Source organism: Folsomia candida, unplaced genomic scaffold (assembly GCF_002217175.1).
Source record: "Folsomia candida strain VU population unplaced genomic scaffold, ASM221717v1 Fcan01_Sc005, whole genome shotgun sequence".
NCBI lineage: Eukaryota > Metazoa > Arthropoda > Collembola > Entomobryomorpha > Isotomidae > Folsomia > Folsomia candida.
Window position 1 is genome coordinate 1,700,323 of NW_019091197.1, and position 22,422 is coordinate 1,722,744.

At 36.3% G+C, this 22,422-nt stretch overlaps 4 protein-coding genes and 1 long non-coding RNA gene across 6 annotated transcripts; 3 read left to right on the forward strand and 2 right to left on the reverse strand.

Moving 5' to 3' along the window:
- Window positions 1-871: 871 nt before the first annotated feature.
- LOC110850016 lies at window positions 872-3,876 on the reverse strand. 2 transcript variants are annotated; one of them, XM_035852245.1, is made up of 6 exons: window positions 3,606-3,876; window positions 3,225-3,542; window positions 3,085-3,165; window positions 2,634-2,723; window positions 1,611-2,554; window positions 872-1,367 (listed from the first exon to the last, which is right to left on the reverse strand). In XM_035852245.1, the coding sequence occupies exons 1-5, from the start codon at window positions 3,852-3,854 to the stop codon at window positions 2,504-2,506; spliced, it is 789 nt and encodes a 262-aa protein (XP_035708138.1). In that variant the 5' UTR covers window positions 3,855-3,876; the 3' UTR covers window positions 872-1,367; window positions 1,611-2,503. The 2 variants fall into 2 exon arrangements, with proteins under 2 accessions (XP_035708138.1, XP_035708137.1); XM_035852244.1 differs by having other exon boundaries at window positions 1,611-2,723.
- Window positions 3,877-8,206: 4,330 nt separating this feature from the next.
- On the forward strand, window positions 8,207-12,386 carry LOC110849834 (5-hydroxytryptamine receptor 2B). Its single transcript, XM_022097293.2, has 8 exons — window positions 8,207-8,784; window positions 8,896-9,029; window positions 9,578-9,650; window positions 9,841-9,877; window positions 10,306-10,376; window positions 10,436-10,548; window positions 10,975-11,365; window positions 11,936-12,386. Exons 1-8 carry the CDS (start codon window positions 8,610-8,612, stop codon window positions 12,094-12,096), a joined length of 1,155 nt encoding a protein of 384 aa, XP_021952985.1. The 5' UTR covers window positions 8,207-8,609; the 3' UTR covers window positions 12,097-12,386.
- LOC118435768 lies at window positions 12,179-15,059 on the reverse strand. The gene is made up of 6 exons (XM_035852183.1): window positions 14,759-15,059; window positions 13,979-14,411; window positions 13,595-13,915; window positions 13,309-13,383; window positions 12,880-12,969; window positions 12,179-12,811 (listed from the first exon to the last, which is right to left on the reverse strand). Exons 2-6 carry the CDS (start codon window positions 14,378-14,380, stop codon window positions 12,758-12,760), a joined length of 942 nt encoding a protein of 313 aa, XP_035708076.1. The 5' UTR covers window positions 14,381-14,411; window positions 14,759-15,059; the 3' UTR covers window positions 12,179-12,757.
- Window positions 15,060-15,681: 622 nt separating this feature from the next.
- On the forward strand, window positions 15,682-16,576 carry LOC110850072. The gene is made up of 2 exons (XR_002547921.2): window positions 15,682-15,959; window positions 16,061-16,576. It is a non-coding gene; the product is annotated as an uncharacterized LOC110850072 (long non-coding RNA).
- A 2,217-nt stretch (window positions 16,577-18,793) lies between these two features.
- On the forward strand, window positions 18,794-20,718 carry LOC110849758 (astacin). The gene is made up of 8 exons (XM_022097200.2): window positions 18,794-18,943; window positions 19,016-19,162; window positions 19,234-19,527; window positions 19,589-19,842; window positions 20,027-20,123; window positions 20,193-20,302; window positions 20,382-20,485; window positions 20,558-20,718. Exons 1-8 carry the CDS (start codon window positions 18,877-18,879, stop codon window positions 20,634-20,636), a joined length of 1,152 nt encoding a protein of 383 aa, XP_021952892.1. The 5' UTR covers window positions 18,794-18,876; the 3' UTR covers window positions 20,637-20,718.
- The last annotated feature ends 1,704 nt before the right edge of the window (window positions 20,719-22,422 follow it).

The window sequence follows — 22,422 nt, forward strand, 5'->3', positions numbered from 1 at the left end:
TCTTTCCCACGATTGCCATGGTCACTCCGCTCGTCACGCTTATGCTGTTGCCAAGGATGTCCTACTGTTACGAGGGGAGTATTGAATTGCTCCGCACGTGGAGAAAGGTCACCTCCTGGGAGGTCGGGGTTGAGAGATGGCGCCGCCATGGAGGGAGGGGGTCGTTAGAATCTCGCATAAATCAAAGGGCCACGGCGGCACTTCAACCGTGCAAGTTGTACGCGAGTGTGGGTGCGGTGAAGTTGTACGTGTTGAAGAGATCGACAAAAGCCACCTTCCTGTATAAATGCGTGGAAACTTCGGTATCGGGGTTGGTTTCGTTTAAATTGTAAAATGTATTTAGCATATTCAATATGTTTAAAATTGTTGCGATGGTGGGACAATTGCTCAAAACAAGTCAACGCATTAATAACAAAATGACCAAATGTAACGGCGTAACTATTTACATAGGTATGTACATATTTTTAATATACCCTATAGTCACCAAAGCACTCGAACTTTTCATATTTAGACCTGGCTAATTTTGCGCTACTTTTATTAAAATTTGCAATCTTGCATGGAGTTTAGTTGGGTATATGTATATGGTACATACATATATAACCAGTATTTTATCAGGTTCGTTTTTGTGTCTATATTTTAGAAATTTAAATTTCATTTAATTGTTGTACAGGGTATACATATGTACATATGTAGATGTACGTAAACGTAGATATGTCTACGAATGTATGCATATGCTGTTATCTTACATATGCAAATTTCAACCGATCTTTCAAATTCTTTATGTGTTTAACTTATCTGAAAATGAATGAAAATGAACACCTTTTTATGTACGTACGAATTTTTGTTAAAATTGGCAGTCATGAAAATCATGTGTTGTAGAGAAATTTATGCATTTATTTCAAGAAAAGTAAGAATGTATTTATTTGCAAAGTCAAAATAAAAAATTGATAGAAGAAAATTATTCTTTCATCTTAAACTGTTGTGCAACCATGGTAACCAAGAAGCCTCGAAGAGTGGTCGGAGTCCACCCGACAAGTAAAATATTGATATACAAATTTGCCAATAACTTTGGATACGGGAAACATTTGAAGGTACAATTTACTTTCTAAAAAAATCTACGCATAATTTTATGCATTTTTTCTCGCTGCCGTCACCCGTGTCATCTTTCGCTGAGCAACTTTTGGCACTTTCTTTGGTGCTGCTGCCTTCTTGGTTTTCTTTATCTTTGGGGCAGTGACCTTTGGCACCGGGACCTCGTCAGGCACATTGGCTTCCTGTATGGGGGCGGTAGAATTAACGGCCGTTGTCTTGTTTGACCTGGGGGGGCATGGCGCAAGGACTGGTGCTGATCGCCGCGGTGACATTTTCTAAAATATGAGCAAATTCGTCAATTTATGTAAAAATCGATAAGCGACTTTATAAATTTAAATTTTTACAAGGTATTGCATAATTTAAACAAATTCACGAGCTACAAATTCTGTATACGGATATTGAAATTTTGTCACATTTGGCAAATTTTTGATTACTTATTTTGACAGGAAGGGAAATATACACTTGATTTATTGCATTGTTACATATGCTTTAGTGAAATTACAATAAATTTACTTTACCTTGATTTTTGGAGGTATTTAGATTTGGTAAAAGCTTGTTGATCTGGAGAGGATTGACGCAATACTGGACAAGGACAAGGAAGTGAAAATGCGTATAAACTTGACTTGACAACGGACAAGGACAACGTCGAGAAGGAGGAAGAAAGCACACCGCCAGATAAATCCCACCAGAACGGAAATATTGCATCTGTTTGCCAGCAGTCTTCCCAGTCTGTTTTCATTTCAGAATCCGCTTTGTTGCATGAGCATGTTCATACGTAAAATGCAACATGAATATAAAAATTGCAATGAGTTAAATTGCAATGCAACATATTTATTTTGCCAGCTTAATCATTGAGGTAGTTCACACAGGCATTGGTAAGTAATTTGTAAAACCCGTACATAAGTTTTATAAAATAATTTTAGAAACTTTTGCAAAATAAAAAGACGCCCTTGATCTGAGTATGTTTACAGAAACTTAAGCTAATTTTCATTTGAAATATTTGTAAAATTCTGCAAGTAAAAGTTTGTAAGTTTACAGAATTTATTGATTTTACAATGTTACGAAGGCCTGTGTGAATTGCCTCAGAGGTTCGAGCAGAAATATATACATGGTTTATATCGTTTTAGGGTGACAATCTTCATTAAGTTTAATAATCAAAGTAGAATATATACTACAAATATGTACAAATATGCATACATATAACTAAATGAAAATATTTGACATGGAATTTTAAAAATAGAAATTACAAAATCTCCTGGCTGCCATTGCACCCAAATTAATTTACAGATGTACATATGTACATAAGATTATAAATAGTAAGACTGTCCGCATGAATTTTCTGTTTGATTGTTCATTGGCTTTTATGCATGTAAATATGTAGCTAATGATCTCCATCGTCTAAGGAACCTTATTATCGAAACTGCAGAAGTATGATAAAAACAGTAAAAATTTGTTGAAACACCTGAAAAGGTAGAGTTCAGAAAAATCATGCATGAATTTGTAAAATTTTGACATTTAACTACAGTATAATTACCACGCACCCCCAAAATTAAGGCGTTATTTAGTTTCACATAGTCATTGAACGAAACCTCGGTCGGATGGCTTGTCAACAACCTGTCAATTTCTTTTAACTGAAAAAAGTTAACAAATACGTAAGAAATCTTGAAATTATGCTTACACATGAATGTGTAGTATTTTTGTATTTTTGTCCTATGCATACAAGTTCTATATTCAACGACATGTACATAAATATGTATGTGCACTGTTAGAAATCTGGTATAGTCAAGCAGGCATTTATTTCTCGGTGTTAAAGTTGCCACCGCTTGGTATTAAAATTATACCGGTCTATAAAAATTAGCTACCAATATGGTAGAACTTCAATGCCGAGCTATTACTACACAGTATTGGTAATCAATACCAATTTGGTAAGTCATATATGAACACCGCTTGGTATCATTTTAATACTGGATTTCTAAGAATGTAAATACTTACCTCATTTATATATTCAGGCCCGAATGTTTCGTCGTCCAGTTTTAGTCCCTCCAATTTAAGCATGGATGCAATCTCTTGTTCCTGTAAAATAATTCCAAATCCGCTACAATTCTAGCAAAAATTCCCTCTAGATAACTCACCTCCCTGGTTACCCTGACCCCCATCCAAACCTTGACATATAGTCGACTCATCCCGAAAACTGGCCACGTGGAGGCAAACGCCATGGTGAGCAACTCCTCCTTGGTTCCACCCGAGATATCACTCAAAACGGCCACAAACAAAAAGCAGGACGCCGCCGTGGTGTACATCGTCGTGAAGATCGTGACGAGTTGCTGGGTCGCCAAGTAATCGCCACAATGTTTTGCTTGCAGGCGAAGTTTAAGTAAAAACAGATGTAATTTTCTAACCGGTAATTTGCGTCGGTCGACATTTAAACTTTTTTCGAGATGATTGCGGACCTACAATAAATTTCAAAATTTCTGAGGATTTCTTACTTTAATAATACAGTTAAAAATTCCCACCTGAAGAAATCCGACTTGAAGACATTTCAGCATTAAAAGTGCCTTCGAGTCTTCAATAGCGTAACAGAATGGGGGAACGTAGCAGCAAATAACGCTAAACATGCAATGAATCGGATATCGGATGTCGAAAATCCATATCATTTGCAAGCTTCCGAAAACCAGTGAAGGCACAAATTCAAACAAGGGGATAAAATAGCGGGAAAACGTGGTAATTGTAATTTTATCCCGATTAAAGCCAAGTTGTAGCATCTCGTCTTCAATTACATTCCAATTATTTAGCCACTCCGCCAACTTGGGTGCCTTCAGAAAAGCTAATAAATACTCGATTAAAACGACAAAAATTGCTACTGGGGCGAAGGACCAGATCAATCCGTAGATAAAGCCTCCTACACGATTCTTCAAACTTTCATTGTATGGATTGTGTGGTGGCCAACTGTATACAGATTAGTTCAATTGAAAATGAATTAATACATATCAAAAATAATTAGCTCAGTTTGGGCGTACGGTAACATCTTAAATTAAATAACGTCCTAAATGCCGTCTTTATTCAACATTTGTACCGACAAATTTTTGAAGTTCAAAAAATCCATGTCGCGAGGGATTTGTAAAATATGATTTTCCAAATTGAAATCGCAAATTGTTTTCAAATATGTTTGTTAAATTTACGAGAAATGGCCCATCGTTCACTAAAATTTAACTCAAAATGAATTAATGTCTTTATTATACTCACAAGTCTTTCGCAAGAACCAAGTCACGGTTTGCAACACCTCCATATTTCAAGATACCAATGAATAGCGAGATATTTAGAAAAATTGCTAAAATCAGAGTAGTCAAAAATGCAGCACTGCACGTTTTAAATTGATAATTGACTTGCTGTTTATTCGGGACACTTTCAAATTTAACGGGACATCTAGCAAAGTAGCGGGAGAACTTAAAAAATGGGAGGAGTTGACTGCTTAATCCTCTCGGAAATGGGCGTGGTTTCCTGGTAATCGGAAAAATTTTCAAGGGGAGGAATTTGTTCGGCAATGTCGTCAGCTCCATTACGACGAAGGGATTATACTAATGAATGAACAGTTACATACATACATTTTACCTTGACTTTAAACGCAAGAGTGTACTTTGCTAATTGGAAATCTCCATTGGGTAAATTAAATTGTTTTAATGGTTGATGGTTGGTAATAAACGCCACGACAGACATAGTAAACTCGGGAGACGGAGATAGTTTGGTCGGAGATCTAGAAATATTGACGGAGTTGAAATTGCGGCGAAATTTGTTTTAAAATGACACCTCAATGAAAAGTAAGGCTAAATTTAATGTTGGACCGCGGTGGGGGTGGTCCGATTGACCCCATTATCAAACGCGATTAAGAGATACTTAAAAATTAGATGCACGGCGAAAAAGGCATTTGATTATGTTGAGGCGTTCGAGAGATGCATTTCCTGCTTTTAGATACGGACGGACAAAACGATCACAATAATTCCGTGCTCACTTCGTTCCGTTCGTTAATAGTAAAACAACATAATGCGACAATGACAACGAAATGTATGTACATATGTACGTATGCGACATAAATAGGTGAAGTTCACCAGGAATTTGACAAATGGTCCCGGATTCCCGGTACTTATAATGGGCGTACTCATGATAAATCTTGTTTAGCATCGCTATTAATTAGTAAATTTGTGCAGCACACAAACGAGGGGTCCGAAAAATATGTTACCAATTTTCTCAAAGCCACATAAATATTTAGCAGTTAGAAATACATGCAGTACTATTCTCCTCTTGATTTTTTTTCACGATTTTATAATTTGTATTGCTTTTGATAGAAATAATTTTGCGAAACAAAAAGTATGTCCAGTTGTCGGGTAGATATTTGCGAAAAAATGTGATGGTTTTCTACAGAAAAATAGTTTTGCAAAATTTTCCATCTCTTAATTTCGCAAAATTGTGCAGATTATATTAGGTTCGATGTGCTAAGATTGTCGTGAGTACGCCGAATATGAGATGCAAAGGTTTTTCATCAATTAACTAGTAATTCTAGATTAGACACGACACGTACAACAACGTAATACCGTCATATTGCATGCAGTGCGTGTACGTATGCACGTATGTATTCATGTATGATTTGGTCATAATTAATACATACATTTGTACACGATCGGCCAAATGTTATGGACAGAAAATGGCTTTCCGAGAAAATTTCTAATTTTTTTGCATGTTGTTTATAAGGTACCATAAAATGAAATCAGTACATATATACATGTATAATCAGTGGGGTGTAGGACCATCCCGTGAGAATTTAACACACCAATAAATTGGGAGCGAACTTATGTATAGTACTTGCATATATTGGTGCATTACAGAAATACTCAAAAACTTTGGACGATCACCAATTATGAAATTCTGAGCAAGCCTTGTTCATCAGTTTATTAACTTCAATACGACAAAAAGTTTGCTTGCAATACATATTACTTCGAGTTGCGAAATGCTGAGAAATTACTGATACAATTTTTGCGTAGGTGTCCAGTTGGACCAGTCCGGACAGAATAATGCCCCTAATTATTTAGTGACACCTGTCACCTGTCCCATTTCAGAAATGGCGGATCAGCACAGCCTACCCCGACAGGAACATATATAATACATACATACATATTAAATATGTACGTATGTACGTGACCAGGCTGAACATGACTTTCACCCAGTAGAAACGATACCGGGAAAAGCGCGTGTGTAAATATAAGTCGCATCGTTTCTGGTCCCACGTGAACGGCCAAAAAGACGAGACGATTCTAAAATATCAAAATATGCATATGCATGTAAGCTTGGGAAGCCCAAAATAGACACTTTAAATGCTTAGAGCACTTAAATTACTAACTATTTAGATATTTACATACATCAGACTACAAGCTAAATACAGCTATAAGGAGGTGCAAATTATCAGAATTGAATCTCATCTTTGCACTCATAAAATGCATTCGTTTGGCATATTTTACTTTTAATGAGACTAGCCTTATTTTGTGGAGTACGTTGTCCGTGCTTTTTTGTGAGGAGACCTCTCGCTTACCCCGGATCAGGTTGGATCGAACCCAGAAAATCGACCAGAAAAACATGCCATGAAATTGAATTGGGTCTTCGCCTTCCATTTTATTGACTCCTCACAATATCAGCGTGAATGTTTAAATAATAATAATTTGAATAATTGGATGAAATACGGAATAAATAAAAATTACACTCCCTATATTCACGCACTATTTAGACCACGTCGACGCGAAATGACATTCTTGCCAACAGTGTTGAAAATCCTTCAAGCACATGTATAATTTACGCGGTCATGAAAAATCTGCATGTCGCCAGGCTTCAGAGATCGCTGCAAAGAATAAACGACTCAAAGTGGGATGCCCACAAGTGTCTCGACTGTGTACGAAAATTTTCCTCCACAACCAACGAACATTTCGCCAAAGTGCACAATTACGCTATCAGTGGCGAAAAGTTTGCAACATGTGTGGCATCTGTGGCGTCGCAATATGTACGGTGGTGGAAATATGCGAGACCACGTGAGTCTTAAGGGTGACGAAATCCATATATTTATCACCCCTGGCGACACGGGAAAAAAGGTTTCTTCACAAAATTTGTGAAGCCACGTGAAAATGGTACACGGCGACATATATAGAGTGACCGATTACTGACCTGATGAGATAATATAAAGTGACCTCAACTACTTAAATATTGCGAAGTATGGATTATTAATATTTGCATACTTTTTGCTAAATTTACTATAAACTTGCCGAATTCAGGTTGAATTTTTTTCATTTCATGCATCTCTGAGGAACAGAGAATGCGTCCTTCCCACTCTCGATATTTTTGTTGTTTCTATTAAAAACAAGGATAAGCTACAATTGGAGTATCGATACTCCAATTGTTGCATGAAAACGAAAAATTCCATGTATTCATGACCATAGCAAGGTCAATTTGTAGGTTATCCTTGTAATAGAAACAACAAAAATATGTAAATCTACATACTTTTTATAATAATGTGGAGCACTTATGTTTTCTTAGAGTACCACGCTGTTCTTCCTACACGTTTTTTTTCGTGCAAACAGCACATCACAGTTTGTAAATATATTTGCATGCGTGCAATTTCGCAATTCGATTCATTTCATTCAAGATGAGCTAATCCTAAATATTATCAGGCGTAACTTGTGTCTCAATTTGAGTTGATCCTTCTCATTTTGTGGAGTACGTTATCCGTGCTTAATTTTTGTCAGGAGACCTCTCGCTTACCCCGGATCAAGTTGGAGATGGATCGAACCCAGAAAATCGACAACAAAAACATTCCATGAAATCCACACACGGTATGAAATCCACAAAGTATGACTGTGAAGTGAACACTTGTAAGCTTCAAACTTGTTTGATTTTTACGCCATGAGGATTTCATGATAAATGATATTTTATTTACCTAGGTATGTATTTATTCCTGTGATTTTTATTACCATTATTTGCACATCTATGTACATATGAAGCATTTAAATTATGCATGCTGCTTATTTGACTCTAAATATACCAGATTTTTCAAGACTATTACTTAAGCAGTTAGACAGATAAATATTTATGTACATTCGTTCGCATGGGCTTTACCCTAACTTTATGCATACATATTTGTCATTTCGAGGCTTCTCCGTCGATTGATAAATCGCTGTCCAATTTTGTGGATATACATAATTTTTTGCGATATATGTTTCTATTTATGCAGCTTCTCGCAATGCGGTAAATGCTTATAAAATGCTAATTAAATTGAACAGTCACACATACACATGGAAAAATAGTATGCATGTATGTACACATGTTCCATAATTGTATCACGAGTTATTTACAGATCAAAACAGCAAACAAAATATATGTATGTAATTGGAGTAGATATTTACTGTTTTCTTATTTATCTGGATTTCACTAACTTTTGCTCCGGCTGACTTTTATCTGAATTTCGACAAGGAATTCCTTTTCCAATGGATAACTGTACTTATGGTTTTCACTCCTACGAGCACGATGACAGCTTCGAATCTTATCTGGAATGCTTACATCGTCACATGAACGATACACAAAATGGTGACGAAGACGAATTTGTTTCCTCAATTGGAGTGGGAATCGTTCTTGGATTACTTGCCTTGGTCACGGTTGCGGGTAAGGTTTCACAAATAAATCTATACTTATCATCAATTATTTTCACTGTGAATGCAGAAATGAAACAATGCATGTGACGATAAATACGTTCTCAATATTGCTGTTTTTCAGGTAATGTTGCCGTGCTGGTGGCAATATGGATCGACACAAATTTGCGCAGCCTTCCAAACTACTTGATTTTTTCTCTGACAGTGGCTCACCTTATCGTTGGGTGTACTGTTCTTCCATTTGCTGCAGGGTATGAAGTAAGTGATTGAATTTTGTACTTATATGATGTCACCGAAATTAGTTCCGATCAGATAATCGTATATCTGATCTGATCTGAAAATGTATGTGTATGTAGATGCGAAAAATCTTTATCTGATCTGAAATAACATTGATATCAAATTCAGGAAATTTCCCATCTCTTTACATAAAAATTGAATTTAGTAAAAGTTTTACTCTACTCATACACACTCTTAGAATCCAGTATTAAAATAATACCAAGCGGTATTCGTATATGACTCTACCAACGTGATATTGATAACTAATACCGTGCATTAAAGTTTACATATCGGTGGCAAATTTTACCGGATTGGTAATTTTAATGACAAGACCGAGAATTCAGTACTTATGAGATTGTACTGGATTTCTAACAGTGTAGGTTAGATTACAGATAATAGTTCCACCTCCCATTTTAATGCAATTTATTTTGACAATTGAAGACTCAAATGACAAAATAACACTTGACGCAAGGAGTGAAGTTTAATTTTCTGTATAACCGAGTAAAATACACGTATATCCTCCTTTTAAGATGTCAAAGGCTTGGCCGTATGGAGAATGGGGTTGCATAACGTGGCTGTCCTGTGATGTTCTGGCCGGTACAGGTGAGATAATTAATTATAATTTTCTTCAAGTATTACGTACCCATTAATGTATTTGTGTTTAGTTTGGTACATATGTATGACTCGTTATGTTGTTGGTTACAATTTATCACAAAATTATAACATTAGATGTACATGACAAGATATATTTTAAACAATGCTATCTAGTAATGAAAACTGGTTTAAATTCCAGCGTTAATGTTACACGTCGCAGCTATTGCAGTGGATCGGTAAGAACTGTTTTCTATTTAATATCGGTCACAAAGTCACCTCCTTTGATATCGTTTTTTAGTATAATTCAATGACGGGAGGCAATTTTCAGTTTAAACTTTCCACATGAATGGTCAGACCAGTTTTTTTATTTTTAAAATATTAATTTGGAAAACTTCCTCACACTCTCACGAAGTCTGATCGGTTTTCAATCAAAATTGTCCCGAACTTTGAGTACGGATTTCTGTTAGCTTATTCTTGGATGAGATTTACAGCACGAGATTTTCTCAATTCTGAGAAGCATGCTATGTTATGATCCAGAGCAAACCTTAGTTTGTTACAGTTTAAATTTAATTTTACAATTACAAACCCAAATTAGCCTTAGCCTGACTGAGGATGAGTCGAAATAATTTTCACATTGAAGGCAAATGTCTCATATTTGACGCAGATACTGGTCCCTGAAGAATATTGAGTACGTCAACCGAACCGCGTCACGCCGCGTGCGGACCACGCTAATAAGTAATACAGTTTTAATAATAATTCATTAAGTGATACTGAAACTTTTTCTATTTATGTAGTCGTGTGGGTGCTGGCTCTGGTGATAACAATGACTCAATTATTTTGGGAGGATGATACCTGGAATGCTCGTATTGAAGCGGAAGTGTGCACCGTGAACCAAGACGAGCATTCTGTAAGTATTGACAAGCATTTCTTGCGAAATTTTAACTTTTTAATCCTTAATTCCGAATTAAAGAACCTCAGCAAATTGCATTATTTAATTAACCCTAGATTAACCTAATCCCGGAATAACATTAGTCCTTAAGCGCCGTTCATAAATTAGGTACCACGAGATGGGGAATGGAAGGGGTGGTACAGGGCTGCAATGATATCGTCCCAATACATGTACAACATGCCAAAGGGGGGAAGGGGGTGGAGAAAATCGAGATTTTTGCTTTACATAATTTATGAACGGCCCCTTAAACCTTAATCCTACAAAAAATCATTAATCCCAATCTATGAAAATGCTAATACTTATGTATGCGTAATAAACATACCGGCCGAGTAAACATTTATCTGCATACGACTAAGTGTAACATTTATAAACATTTATTTGCAGATGATATTTGCGACGCTTTCATCGTTCATCATCCCTCTCGTAGTCGTGCTGTTTTTATCCTGGAAGATTTTCCGAGCAGAAAGAATGCAAGTTCAAAAAAGACGATTTCTCACACAAAGTACGGCAGAAACTAGCCTAATCACCACGATTTCTTCAGGTCAAGATGAAACCGTCTCGGTGGATGTACGAAAAACTCTTGAAGGTGAAGAACCTTATACCGGAAGTGAACAACCGTGTCGGATTAGAAATTCTGAAACGGAGCGACCTCATTTCGATCAAATTCTACTACAAAACGACTCTAGCGATACGATTATTGGAGAGTCGCGAAAACCCAACACAGAAAAATCCAAAACAGAACGCAAGACAGCTCAAATTTTAGGAATCGTTACAGGTACGTATTGAGAGTATTCACAATACCTTGGGATCCTTAGTATACATAAGAAAAAAAAATAAGGTGTCAAACTTAATTAAAATCGCTACCTTATGATGTAAAAATCTTACGACGCTTACGAATATGTACAAAATCTCGTAACTGTCTTAACTTGCTTTGTGATACTCGAGAAAAGTTACAGAATATAATTAAAAGGGATATTCATAATTCCTTCGTAACCTTAGGACTGTTCATATAAAAAAATAAGTTGCAAAGGTTACGAAATTTTGTGGTCGTGGTAAGATTTTGCCATTAAAAATCGAGTAGGAATTTTTTCGAAGAATGACCCCAGGTTTTTTCTTAAAGGGTCAAGATTTGTAACCTTGGTACAGTTGGTACCGTGATTTTGACGTGACAAAATCTTACTACGCTTACAAAATCTCGTAACCCAAACCCTCGTAGCTTATTTTACGATACGAAGAACATTAAGGATACGAAGGAATTCTGAATACCCTCATTGTCATATGTACTGCAATCACGGCCACGCCCTCATGAATAATTCGGCACTAATTGTACACTTTGAATTTACAGTCGCGTGTCATCTGCCCTTTATCGTGATGCTGGTAGCTTTCACTATGTGCGGGGCTGGATATGACATCAGTCATCATTACGCTCTTTTTATCTATTGGTTATCTTATAGCGATAGCATGATAAGTCCAATAATTTATTTCATAAGGAAGCGATTCTATTAAATTTAACTTACGATTTTAGTAAGTTTTTTTGCCGAGAATCAGTACAACGAATCTTTAATGTAAATATGTATAAATAAATATGTATATCTGCCCAAATTCTCCAAAAATTTTCAGCATTTTTTAAAATCTGACATTATAATTATGAAGGCCAAAATTACTGGTTAAGAAGATAATGGAGAACATTTGTGACAATTTCTTTCCGGATAGCAAAATCAATGGTTTAATCGAGTCTAATATCCGTAGCGTAATTTACATATTTAGGTGGGGGTGGAATTATAAACTTCATGATAGAGCATTGGAGGAATCCAATCCAAAATTTTCATAAAATTAGCATGCGATTCCTCGGCCTTAAGCAAAGGTAAAAAAAGAGTTGTAGAGGGAGTGCTCCGTTATTAATTACTTTAATTTTTAATTACCTTAATTAATTAATAACCATTGAAATGATTACGGAAACTATTTGACAATCTAATTAGATATTAACTAATCAATTATAAATTAATGGGAAATAAATTTTCTAAGGAGAATGTGTAACTTAAATATAAATATGTAAATGTACGTATATTAAGTAAATATTTATTAATTGTTTCATTATTCAATAAATTCAACATATTAGTCAACGTCTCACCTTCGTTCCTATGAGGAACATATATGTATATGCATCTTATTTCCGAAACTGCATCAGAATTATAAAAGCCGTAAAAATCTGTTGAAAAACCTGAAACATTCCAGTTAAAAATTTGGTTCCAATTTCAAAATTTCAAAATTTAGTAAACTTCAACGCACCCCCAAGATTAACGGGTTGTTTAATTTGACATAGTTGTTGAAAGAAACCTCTGTGGGATGATTTGTCAACAGCTTGTAAATTTCCCTAAGCTAAAAAAAACATATATCTATTTGTGCTCACGAACACGAAATCATTTGGGTTATCCACTACAATTTCGCATCGTTATCAGCGTCAGCAAAAAAAAGCAAAGTTCGCAAAAAATTCTGGTTTGAAAAATTATTTGTTAACTTGCGCATCTCCAAAGCAAAAATTTACATAGTTCGCAATTCTTTTCAAAATTGCTCATATGTTTCGATGCAAACATGCAAACTCTTAATGAATACCCCGATTAACGTGTTCCTGAAAATATTGTCAAGTGTACGCAAATTTTGCATATGCAGGTATGTATCCAGGTACAATGAAATATACATATATGCACGTGTACATACCTCGTTTGAATACTCCGTCCCGAATATTTCCTCTTTAAGTGTTTCCAATTTAATTAAGGATGCGATCTCCTTTTCCTGGGAAATAATCCAAACAACATCCGTCACCATCAGTGGCGGCGGAAGTTGGGGCGACATATTGGGACATTAACATAGGAGGATGAGGGGCGTATTAATATAGGAATTAGGGAAGATAACATTGTTCTGAATTTCTGGGAGGATAATGTTCCCCTTCCGCCGTCACTGGTTAGCATATCAACCATTTTCGCAATAACGACTTCTTCCTCACCTCGTTAGTTACCCTGACCCCCATCCAAACCTTGACGTAGAGTCGACTAATCCCGAAAAATGGCCACGTCGAGGCAAACGCCATGGTGAGCAACTCTTCCGTCGTATCGCCCAAAGAATGGTCACTCAGAACGGCCACGAATAAAAAGCAGGACGCCGCCGTGGTGTACATAGTCATCAAAATCGAGACGAGTTGCTGCGTCGCCAAGTAATCGCCACATTGCTTGGCTTGCAGGCGAAGTTTGATCAAAAAGAGGTGCAAGTTACGAACGGGGATTTGGCCTCGGTCGATATTTAAGCTTTTTTCGAGATGATTGCGCACCTGCAAAAAATTTCGAAATTTCGAGAATTACTAACATTAATAATTGAGTTAAAAAATTCCCACCTGAAGAAACCCGACCTGCAGACATTTCAGCATTAGGAGGGCTTTAGAATCTTCAACAGAGTAACACAGGGTTGGAACGTAAGCATAAATAATGCTTATCACGCAATGAATCGGATATCGGATATCGAAAATCCATATCAACTCTAAACTTCCCAAAATCACTGATGGAACAAATTCAAACAAGGGAATAAAGTAGCGGGAAAACGTGGTAATTTTAATTTTGTCTCGATTAAAGCCAAGTTGTAGCATTTCGTCTTCAATGAGATTCCAATTATTTAGCCATTTCGCCAACTCGGGTGCTTTCAGAAAAGCTAGTGTGTAATCGATTGAAACAACAAGAGCGGTCACGGGGGCGAAGGACCAAATCAATCCGTAGATGAAGCCACCAATGCGATTTTTCATTTCGGCACTTATTGGGTTGGGTGGTGGCCAACTGAAATTTTAGTTAAAAATAATGAAAAATCATTAATTTGTTAGATTTTTGCATTGTTAAAAATTTGGTAAAGTCAGGCAAGTATTGATTTCTCGGTATTAAAGTTGCTAACGCTTGGTATTAAACTTACACCGTTGTGTAAAATCATTTATCTACCGAAATAGCAAGACTTTAATACTGAGATATTAGATATTACTACACGGTATTACTCATCAATACCAACTTTGGTTGAAAAATTAGTAATCATATGTTTATGAATACCGCTTGGTATTATTTTAACACTGAATTTTTTCAGAGTGAAATATCAGAATAAATACATGTTTAAAAAGCAAATGTGTTTCACTCACGCATCTTCTCCAAGGAACAGGTCATGCGTGACAATGTCTCCATATTTCAAAATACTTATGTATAAACAGATATTCAGAAAAATTGCTAAAAATAACGAGAAAAATAACGCGACACTGCATGTTACGAATTTATAATCAGCTTGAGACTTATTCCGGCAACTTTTAAACTTAATCGGGCATCTGGCAATGTAACGGGCGAATTTGAAAAATGGGAGGAGTTGACTGCTTAATCCGGGAAATGGGCGTGGTGGGATTACAATCGGGATGATCTTCGTGGGGATCGATTTGTTAGAAAGTGCTGTCTGCGCCATCAGGACAAAAGGATTAGTGAAGAACTGCCACATTTTAGGATTTCCGTGTCCTACCATGAAACGATGGTTTGCTTTGCTAATTGGCAATTTCCATTAGCAAACTATTTTCTTAGGGGTATGTCCCTAAGATACCCGGGTATCAACAGCAATAAAATGCATCCATACATGGAGTTCACATTTGTCACAAATTTGACATATACCCGGATACAGTATTAATATGAACATATCTGTATTTACAATTACTTAATTCATAATGTTACTAATTAGCTAATTGATAGAGATGTATGTAATTGCCTCTGGACATGCGGTGGGAAAGGGGGTTTTGCTCATTTCTCAAGAACTATTTGGTAATGAAATTAATCTACAAGTTTGGAGTATGTACATATGTGTACATAATATATACATACATATTGCAGTTTAATACCGTGATAAATATTGATACATATATACTGTAGTTAATTCATTCACGAATAGATCGGATTACTCTTGAGACAGGAGTATGCAAAATGTTTCAGGTTCCTTCGTCTATGGACAAACACGAAACTTCGAGAAATGAGAGCAGACATATGAATCAGGATTTTTTAATATGCAAAACATGTATAAAATCAAAGACAAGGAAATAAATACAACTTTTTTCCATCATTCCACCAGCCTCAACCTCAGCGTGTCCGTGAAACTTTTTCCATACGCTTCCGTATTTTTATAATGAGTCGTCAAATTGAGTTAAATATTAATCAAGTTTAGAATTTAATCACAAAAATACAGATATTAAATTCCCAGCACGTTTTACAAATTCGTAAAATTTTCAAGTTAACAAAAATATGTAAAGCCAATAAATCAGCTTAAGATTTTCGACATATTTAATAAAAATGTCCTTTAATTTTGGAGAGGTTTGTAAACACAGAATTTTTTATGAAATTCGTAAAGTTATACAAAATTTGCTGAAAATTTTTTTTCTTAGCAAACAAAGTAAAAATTTTTACTTCCGCAGAATAATAGCGGTGTGACCACCATTCCAAAAACGGTAACCGAAGCAAGAACGACATTCAAACGGTTGCGGAAATCAACTCGTTCGGATTTCGTCGAATTCATAAAATTCTACAATTCTGAGAAACTTTCCAAGACTTTGACCCAAGGGGAGACGATTGCGTTGGAAACTCTGCACAAATCATGGACAAAGATGACCTCGTCGTATAAGATTGATCAAGACGAACTGTTTGGGTTAAAGGAATATCACACCATTTTGAATGGACCGTTAGATAAGTGTACCCCATGGTTGACATATGTCGATAATTTCTTGCAATGGCGACCTCTTCTCATGGCAACCTGCATTCAATTGAGGACTACTACATTTTAAGAAATTTTCATGGTTTATGCAATTCGTTATGAATTTAAGATTTTATTGGGCATGATTACGTAAATAGAAAATTAGCTTAAATTTTATACACTGAATTAGAGAGGAATTAAATAAACATAAATTTTACACTAATTTTATACAAATTTTAAATGTTGTGTTTAAATGTTGTATTCTAAATATGCAGTGATGATGCATGTAGCATAGTTACAAGTGCATAAATACGTACACATTTAATTTATTTCCCGGACTGGAAATGATCCATTTTATTTGGTGAAGAAATAATTTCATCATTTTGTACCACGAAGCTGAGGTCAACGCGACCAATTTGATGGCGGCGGTACCAATTTTGCATGATTTCTCAGTGGCGAGGCGCCCCAATTTTGTAAGAATACGAAATCAGATTTATCGGCGGCCGAAACGCGTAAAATTCTACCGCCGTCCGATCAGCGGGGTTGACCTCTGAAGATCAGAAGATCATCACAATTACGATTTTCTAACGTTCAACTTCCATCCCAATGATTCAATGAATTCATAGGACTTATATTTACTTGTTTGTATCAACTATGAATCCCATCCAACTATGATTTATGTCTAAATAATGAAATATAACTTATGTACATATTATGGTGTATGTATGTATTAAGGACACTGTAATTTGAATGGGCATCTGTATAAGATGGGTCTAGTTGAATCTCCCATCTGCGAGGAATGCGGGGAAGGGGACGAGACAATGGCTCATATACTTACAGACTGTCCCGCTTACAGTGCCCTGAGATTTAGGACCTTCCTTCGTTCTACCTTAAGGGTGGAGGAAGTATGGGAGTATCCTCTCAAAGACGTGCTGGCCTTTTTAAGGTCTGGCAGATTCGCCAGCTTTGTAGCTGGGGAATCGAGAGAGGCTCCGACACAATAATCGCATGCGAGTGCATTGAGGTGTCTGCAATAGGTCCAACTGGTGACCTGCGCAGCTGGATGTCTACCCCTATGGGTAGGAATCCTCCTCACATAATACATACATATTATGGTGTACTAGGATAGAGTACTTGGAAATTTCCATGAGCATAATTAGCAGGCTCAAATACAAATTACCCAATGCAAGTTGTATATTTCAATCATGCGTCTCTAGCCATTTTAGAGAAATTAAAATGATGAAGTAAACGTGAAGTACTTTTATATAGTTAGATACATGCACACATACATATGACATAGGTAAATGCACCCTTCATAATTTCTCGGAATTGGTAATATAATTGAGCAATATTTTGTGTCAATAGCGGGATAGCTACACATTTCCAAGTGGATGAATGGTAAATTTAAGGCATAAATCACACCGCACTAATCAGCTCAATTCCCTGGATGAGGAAATAATTACATATACATACCTCTAATTCGCAACATAATACTCACACGTAAGCAAGTAATATGTCCAATGGTGGGCGAGATATGGTACCTTGACGATAAATACATATGTACACTGTTAGAAATTTGGTACATGTAAATAGTCACGCAGGTATTAATTTCTCAGTAATATCCGTAAGGTTGCTGCCGCTTAGTATTAAAATTATACCAGTCCGTAAAAATTTTCTACGATGTGGTTAAACTTTAATCCTGAGTCATTACTACACGGTATTCCTTATCAATACCACTTTGGTAGAATCATATTTGAATACCGCATTATAGCATTGGATCTTTAGATATCTAATAAGTGTGCACGTTAAAGATTTTGAGAAGAGAGCAAGGATTATTAATGCCATTATACATATACATACCTACTTCAAAATCGCAACACATTAATTGGCCTCAAATTGTTATAAAATTTGGTAAGGTATGCATTTTCGTATTACTAGTCGGTGAAAAAATTACTGAAATCAAGTAACCATATTAAGCTTGCATCAGACATTTCTTGAACTTTAATTTTGAATATTATCAAGGAAGTAAGCAAATATGTACAGATTTACTTACAAATGTGTGTCTTATAAGTAAGGGGGCATTCCCATTATCTTGCCCAGCCATGAATATCCCTAAACTCTTTTCCTCAGTTATCCAAAGTAATCCAAACCCGACAGGAATATTGCCACCATAAATTACTTAAGTCCAATAATTCTGTTACACAATATTCGGCACTTCATCATAATTTTAGTTTATTGAATGAAATAAATACATAAGTCGCTTTATAAAAGTGATCCAAGCAAGAAAATAAGTAAACGTTTCTCAGAAATACTTCGACGGCTTGCGGTATCCTGAATATGATGTCACTTTTATTAAATTACATAAATCCACCCCAATAAAAATCAATTAGTTTGGGAATAAAACTGACGCATGGACACTTCTCGCTAAAGCATAATAAAACCAGTATAAAATTAACCCCGTTATCTTAAATTCAAATCAGTGTTAAGCCTAGCAGCATATTATCTATTCATTTCCGAATTTGAAAACTCAGAAGGCGAAATATGAGCATATTTCTGAACTTATGTTTCCTCATTGCCATCACGGCACTTGTAGGAGCAACGCCAGTATGTAAGTAAATACATTTCCTTACATACTTAAAGCAGATCGTTCAAAATTTCAACTATTCCATTATCTGTTAAGGGGAGACCGTTGACTATCCCGAGGAGGGTGACCTTTTTGAAGGGGACATTCTGGGCCCCCTGCCAGCCGTTACTCGAGCTGGTATCATCAATCCTGCAGCACGATGGCCATCTGCCACAATTCCGTACCAGTTTACCTCCACATTTCGTATAACTTTCAATTTCTTTGCTCAGCATTTTCAAAAATTTGAGCATGTACTAACCAAAACTTTTATTTAGCATCCAATTACCGAACCCTATTTCAATCCGCCATAAACCATGTCGTTGGACGAACCTGCATCCGTTTCAAAACCAGACAAGCCGAATCTGACTACGTCGAGTTAAACCAGGGCAATGGGTGCAGTTCGGCTGTCGGGCGAATCAGAGGAAGACAAGGTTTATCTTTGGCGAATGGGTGTGGCAGTTTGGGGACATTTGTGCACGAGATGATCCACGCCATCGGCTTCTGGCACGAACAGAGCAGGACGGACAGAGATAATTATGTCACCATTAATTGGGGCAATATTGAGTCAGGTGGGGAAACCAGAAGTTAATTTAAATTGCGCTAAAAAATTGCAATTTCTGACGAATTTAGGGAAGCAAGGAAATTTCGATAGCTATGACGCATCCTACATTTCTCCGTTCGGAGTGGCTTACGACTACTCGAGTCTGATGCACTACAGTAGCACCGCCTTCAGCAAGAATGGCCTCGCAACAATCGTTCCGAAACAAAGTGGCGCCAAATTGGGGCAAAGGGATTCCATGAGCAATTCGGATATTTGGAAAATTAATAATATGTACTGCCCAGGAACACAGGGAGTTCGAATGAAGAGTGAATTTAATGAACAAGTGAGGCTGTAAAATTTCTATGTATTATGTTAATAGATCCGATCCGACCCGACCCGATCCGACCCGACCCGATCCAACCCGATCCGGAAATCGGGTCTGGTCGGGTCGGATCCATCGTATATCATGTGTCTAAATGGTCGGATAATAATTAATATACATAATTTTACGCATGCACGTATGTTAGTATCTCGACGTCAGGACTGGAGTTGCTAACGAGGGGCAAGACATTCTTACTTGGTCGTGGTTGAACAATGACAACCAGAAGTGGACTCTGGATTGGTGTATGTTATAATAACCATCAGCATATAAGTTCTGGAATTTCAAACAAATTTGAATTTTTCCATGTTTAGCTGCATTCAACGACCAATCGCGTGGCTCCAAACTTTGGACTTGGGCTCAGACTAGTGGAAGTGTCAAGCTGATGGATGAAAACCAGCAAAACGCTGGTGTAACTATTTGGGTATAGCGTTACTTATGTATTTATAACTTACAAATGATAACTCACTGACTTGCTTACTATATAAATGTTGGCATCTCAGGGTGAAAACGGAGGAAGTAACCAGTACTGGATCGCAACTCACATCACTGGATCGACTTACACCATAAAGAACAAGATGTCTGGCCGATGCTTGTCCAACAATGGGTTAGGAACTCGTTATAATTATGATTTTGTATGGAAACTGAGCCTAATTGTTTTTATTTTTGCTTGTATTAGTAACGATAAGGCGAGCTGTGCTGCATGCAATTCTTCCAATTTGAGACAACGTTGGCAAATTTATGCAGCTGTCCCTTAATAATTTACAGCATTGTAATATATCATGCGTGCTTTTGTTAAGACTAAAAGTGGAAAATAAATATTAAATATTTTTGTCCAAATGTGTACTATATATTCTAGTGCAAAATGTGGTAGTGCATAAATAAATAAATCCCCCCAAATACAGTAAGGTTTATTTAAAATTAGCTTTGGTCTTGCAGTCATAAATACATTTACTTCACAACCTTGTGGAATTTTAGGGTGTTACTGATCCTCAGCAAAAAAGAGTCAGTTTCACAATAGATGGGGCCACAATCAAACCGTATTTTCTATTTTCCATAATGAAAGATTGAATTTAGATCCGGCTTACGCTAAAGAAATGAACGGTGTACCTGTAAGCAGGTCATGAGAGTCACGTCGACTTTACTATGAAGATGTAAAGGTTTCATTTTAGCTGATGTACAAATATTTTGAAGTTAGTTTCAAGAAAACTAGATATAATTATGAGGTCGTTAAATAATTGACATATTTCACATTTAGGCGAAATGTTGATGCCACACGTTCTAAATGATTGATGATTATTTAAATTTATATATGTATAAATCCGTACTGGAAAATTGCTCGGAATTATTAGCAGCAACAAAAGTAAGTAATATACCCTTGTCGACAACGAAATAACTTTTGTGAATGCATACATACATACTTGTTACCCTTATCAGCTAAATTTTATGGACGGATGAGGAAGAAATGAATACTTGAATTTACAACGTATTTAATACTTCAAACATTATGCATACGCCAGCAATACGCCATACATACATATGTATGTCCCAGGGTGGGCGAAATCCGCTATCCTGCCTGATCACAAATAAATAATAATTTTGATTACACGGAGTTTCAGCGAAAAAAGATAGAAGTTTCCTTTATTTGTCAATATTTGGAATGTTCATTTTTATTCTTTTTTTGTGCCGATAAGGCGACCTGTGCCGTATGCAATTCTTCCAATTTGAGACAGCGTTGGCAAATTTACGACACTGGGATTATCATGAATGCTTTAACTAAAAATAAAAATGGAAGGCAAATCGTAGACATTTTTCTATCAACATAATGCATTTAATTTTAAAATGTGGCACCGTATAAGTAATTCGAGCAGGCCATTTTCAAATCGCATTTCTGACAGATATGTGACGGAATGCGTGACCGCGTGGGGGTGAATTTAGGTCTGGCTAATATACATGAAGGGCGTCAGTCTGGTATGTTCATACAGGTTGCTTAGCCGCAGGTGTGTAAATCTTACACAAATTAGTTTCAAGATGGCTTTACTTATGAGGTGTAGTTGAATTATTTCCGATTCGGTTAAGTCACATGGGGACACCGCCCGGAATTGATTTGGTTACGATTTTGTTTTGAGTGTATGTATTTACATATATAAATATAATATGTATTTAGCTGAGATGCGCAATTGGCAAACCAATTTTCTATCACCCAACTATATGCACATATGTGTATAAACTAAAGGGCTTTAAGGAATTAAAGGAGTATGAATGCATAAAAGCACAACTGAAAATTCTTGGAATTGACAACTGTAAATAATATTTATACCGTCGTAAAGCTTTACATAACTGCCTCTAAAATCCTTTTATTCAGATTTTAATAATTATTAGGTCCAACAAGAATTCTGGGGACCGTAAATGACTTATGTAAACCTTTCCAAATAATTTGTTTATAAATGTCTTGTTAATGAATTGCAGATAGCATTCGAAATATTGACAAAATAAAGCAAACCTTCTCTTCGATTTTTCCACTAAGCCATACGTATTTCATAC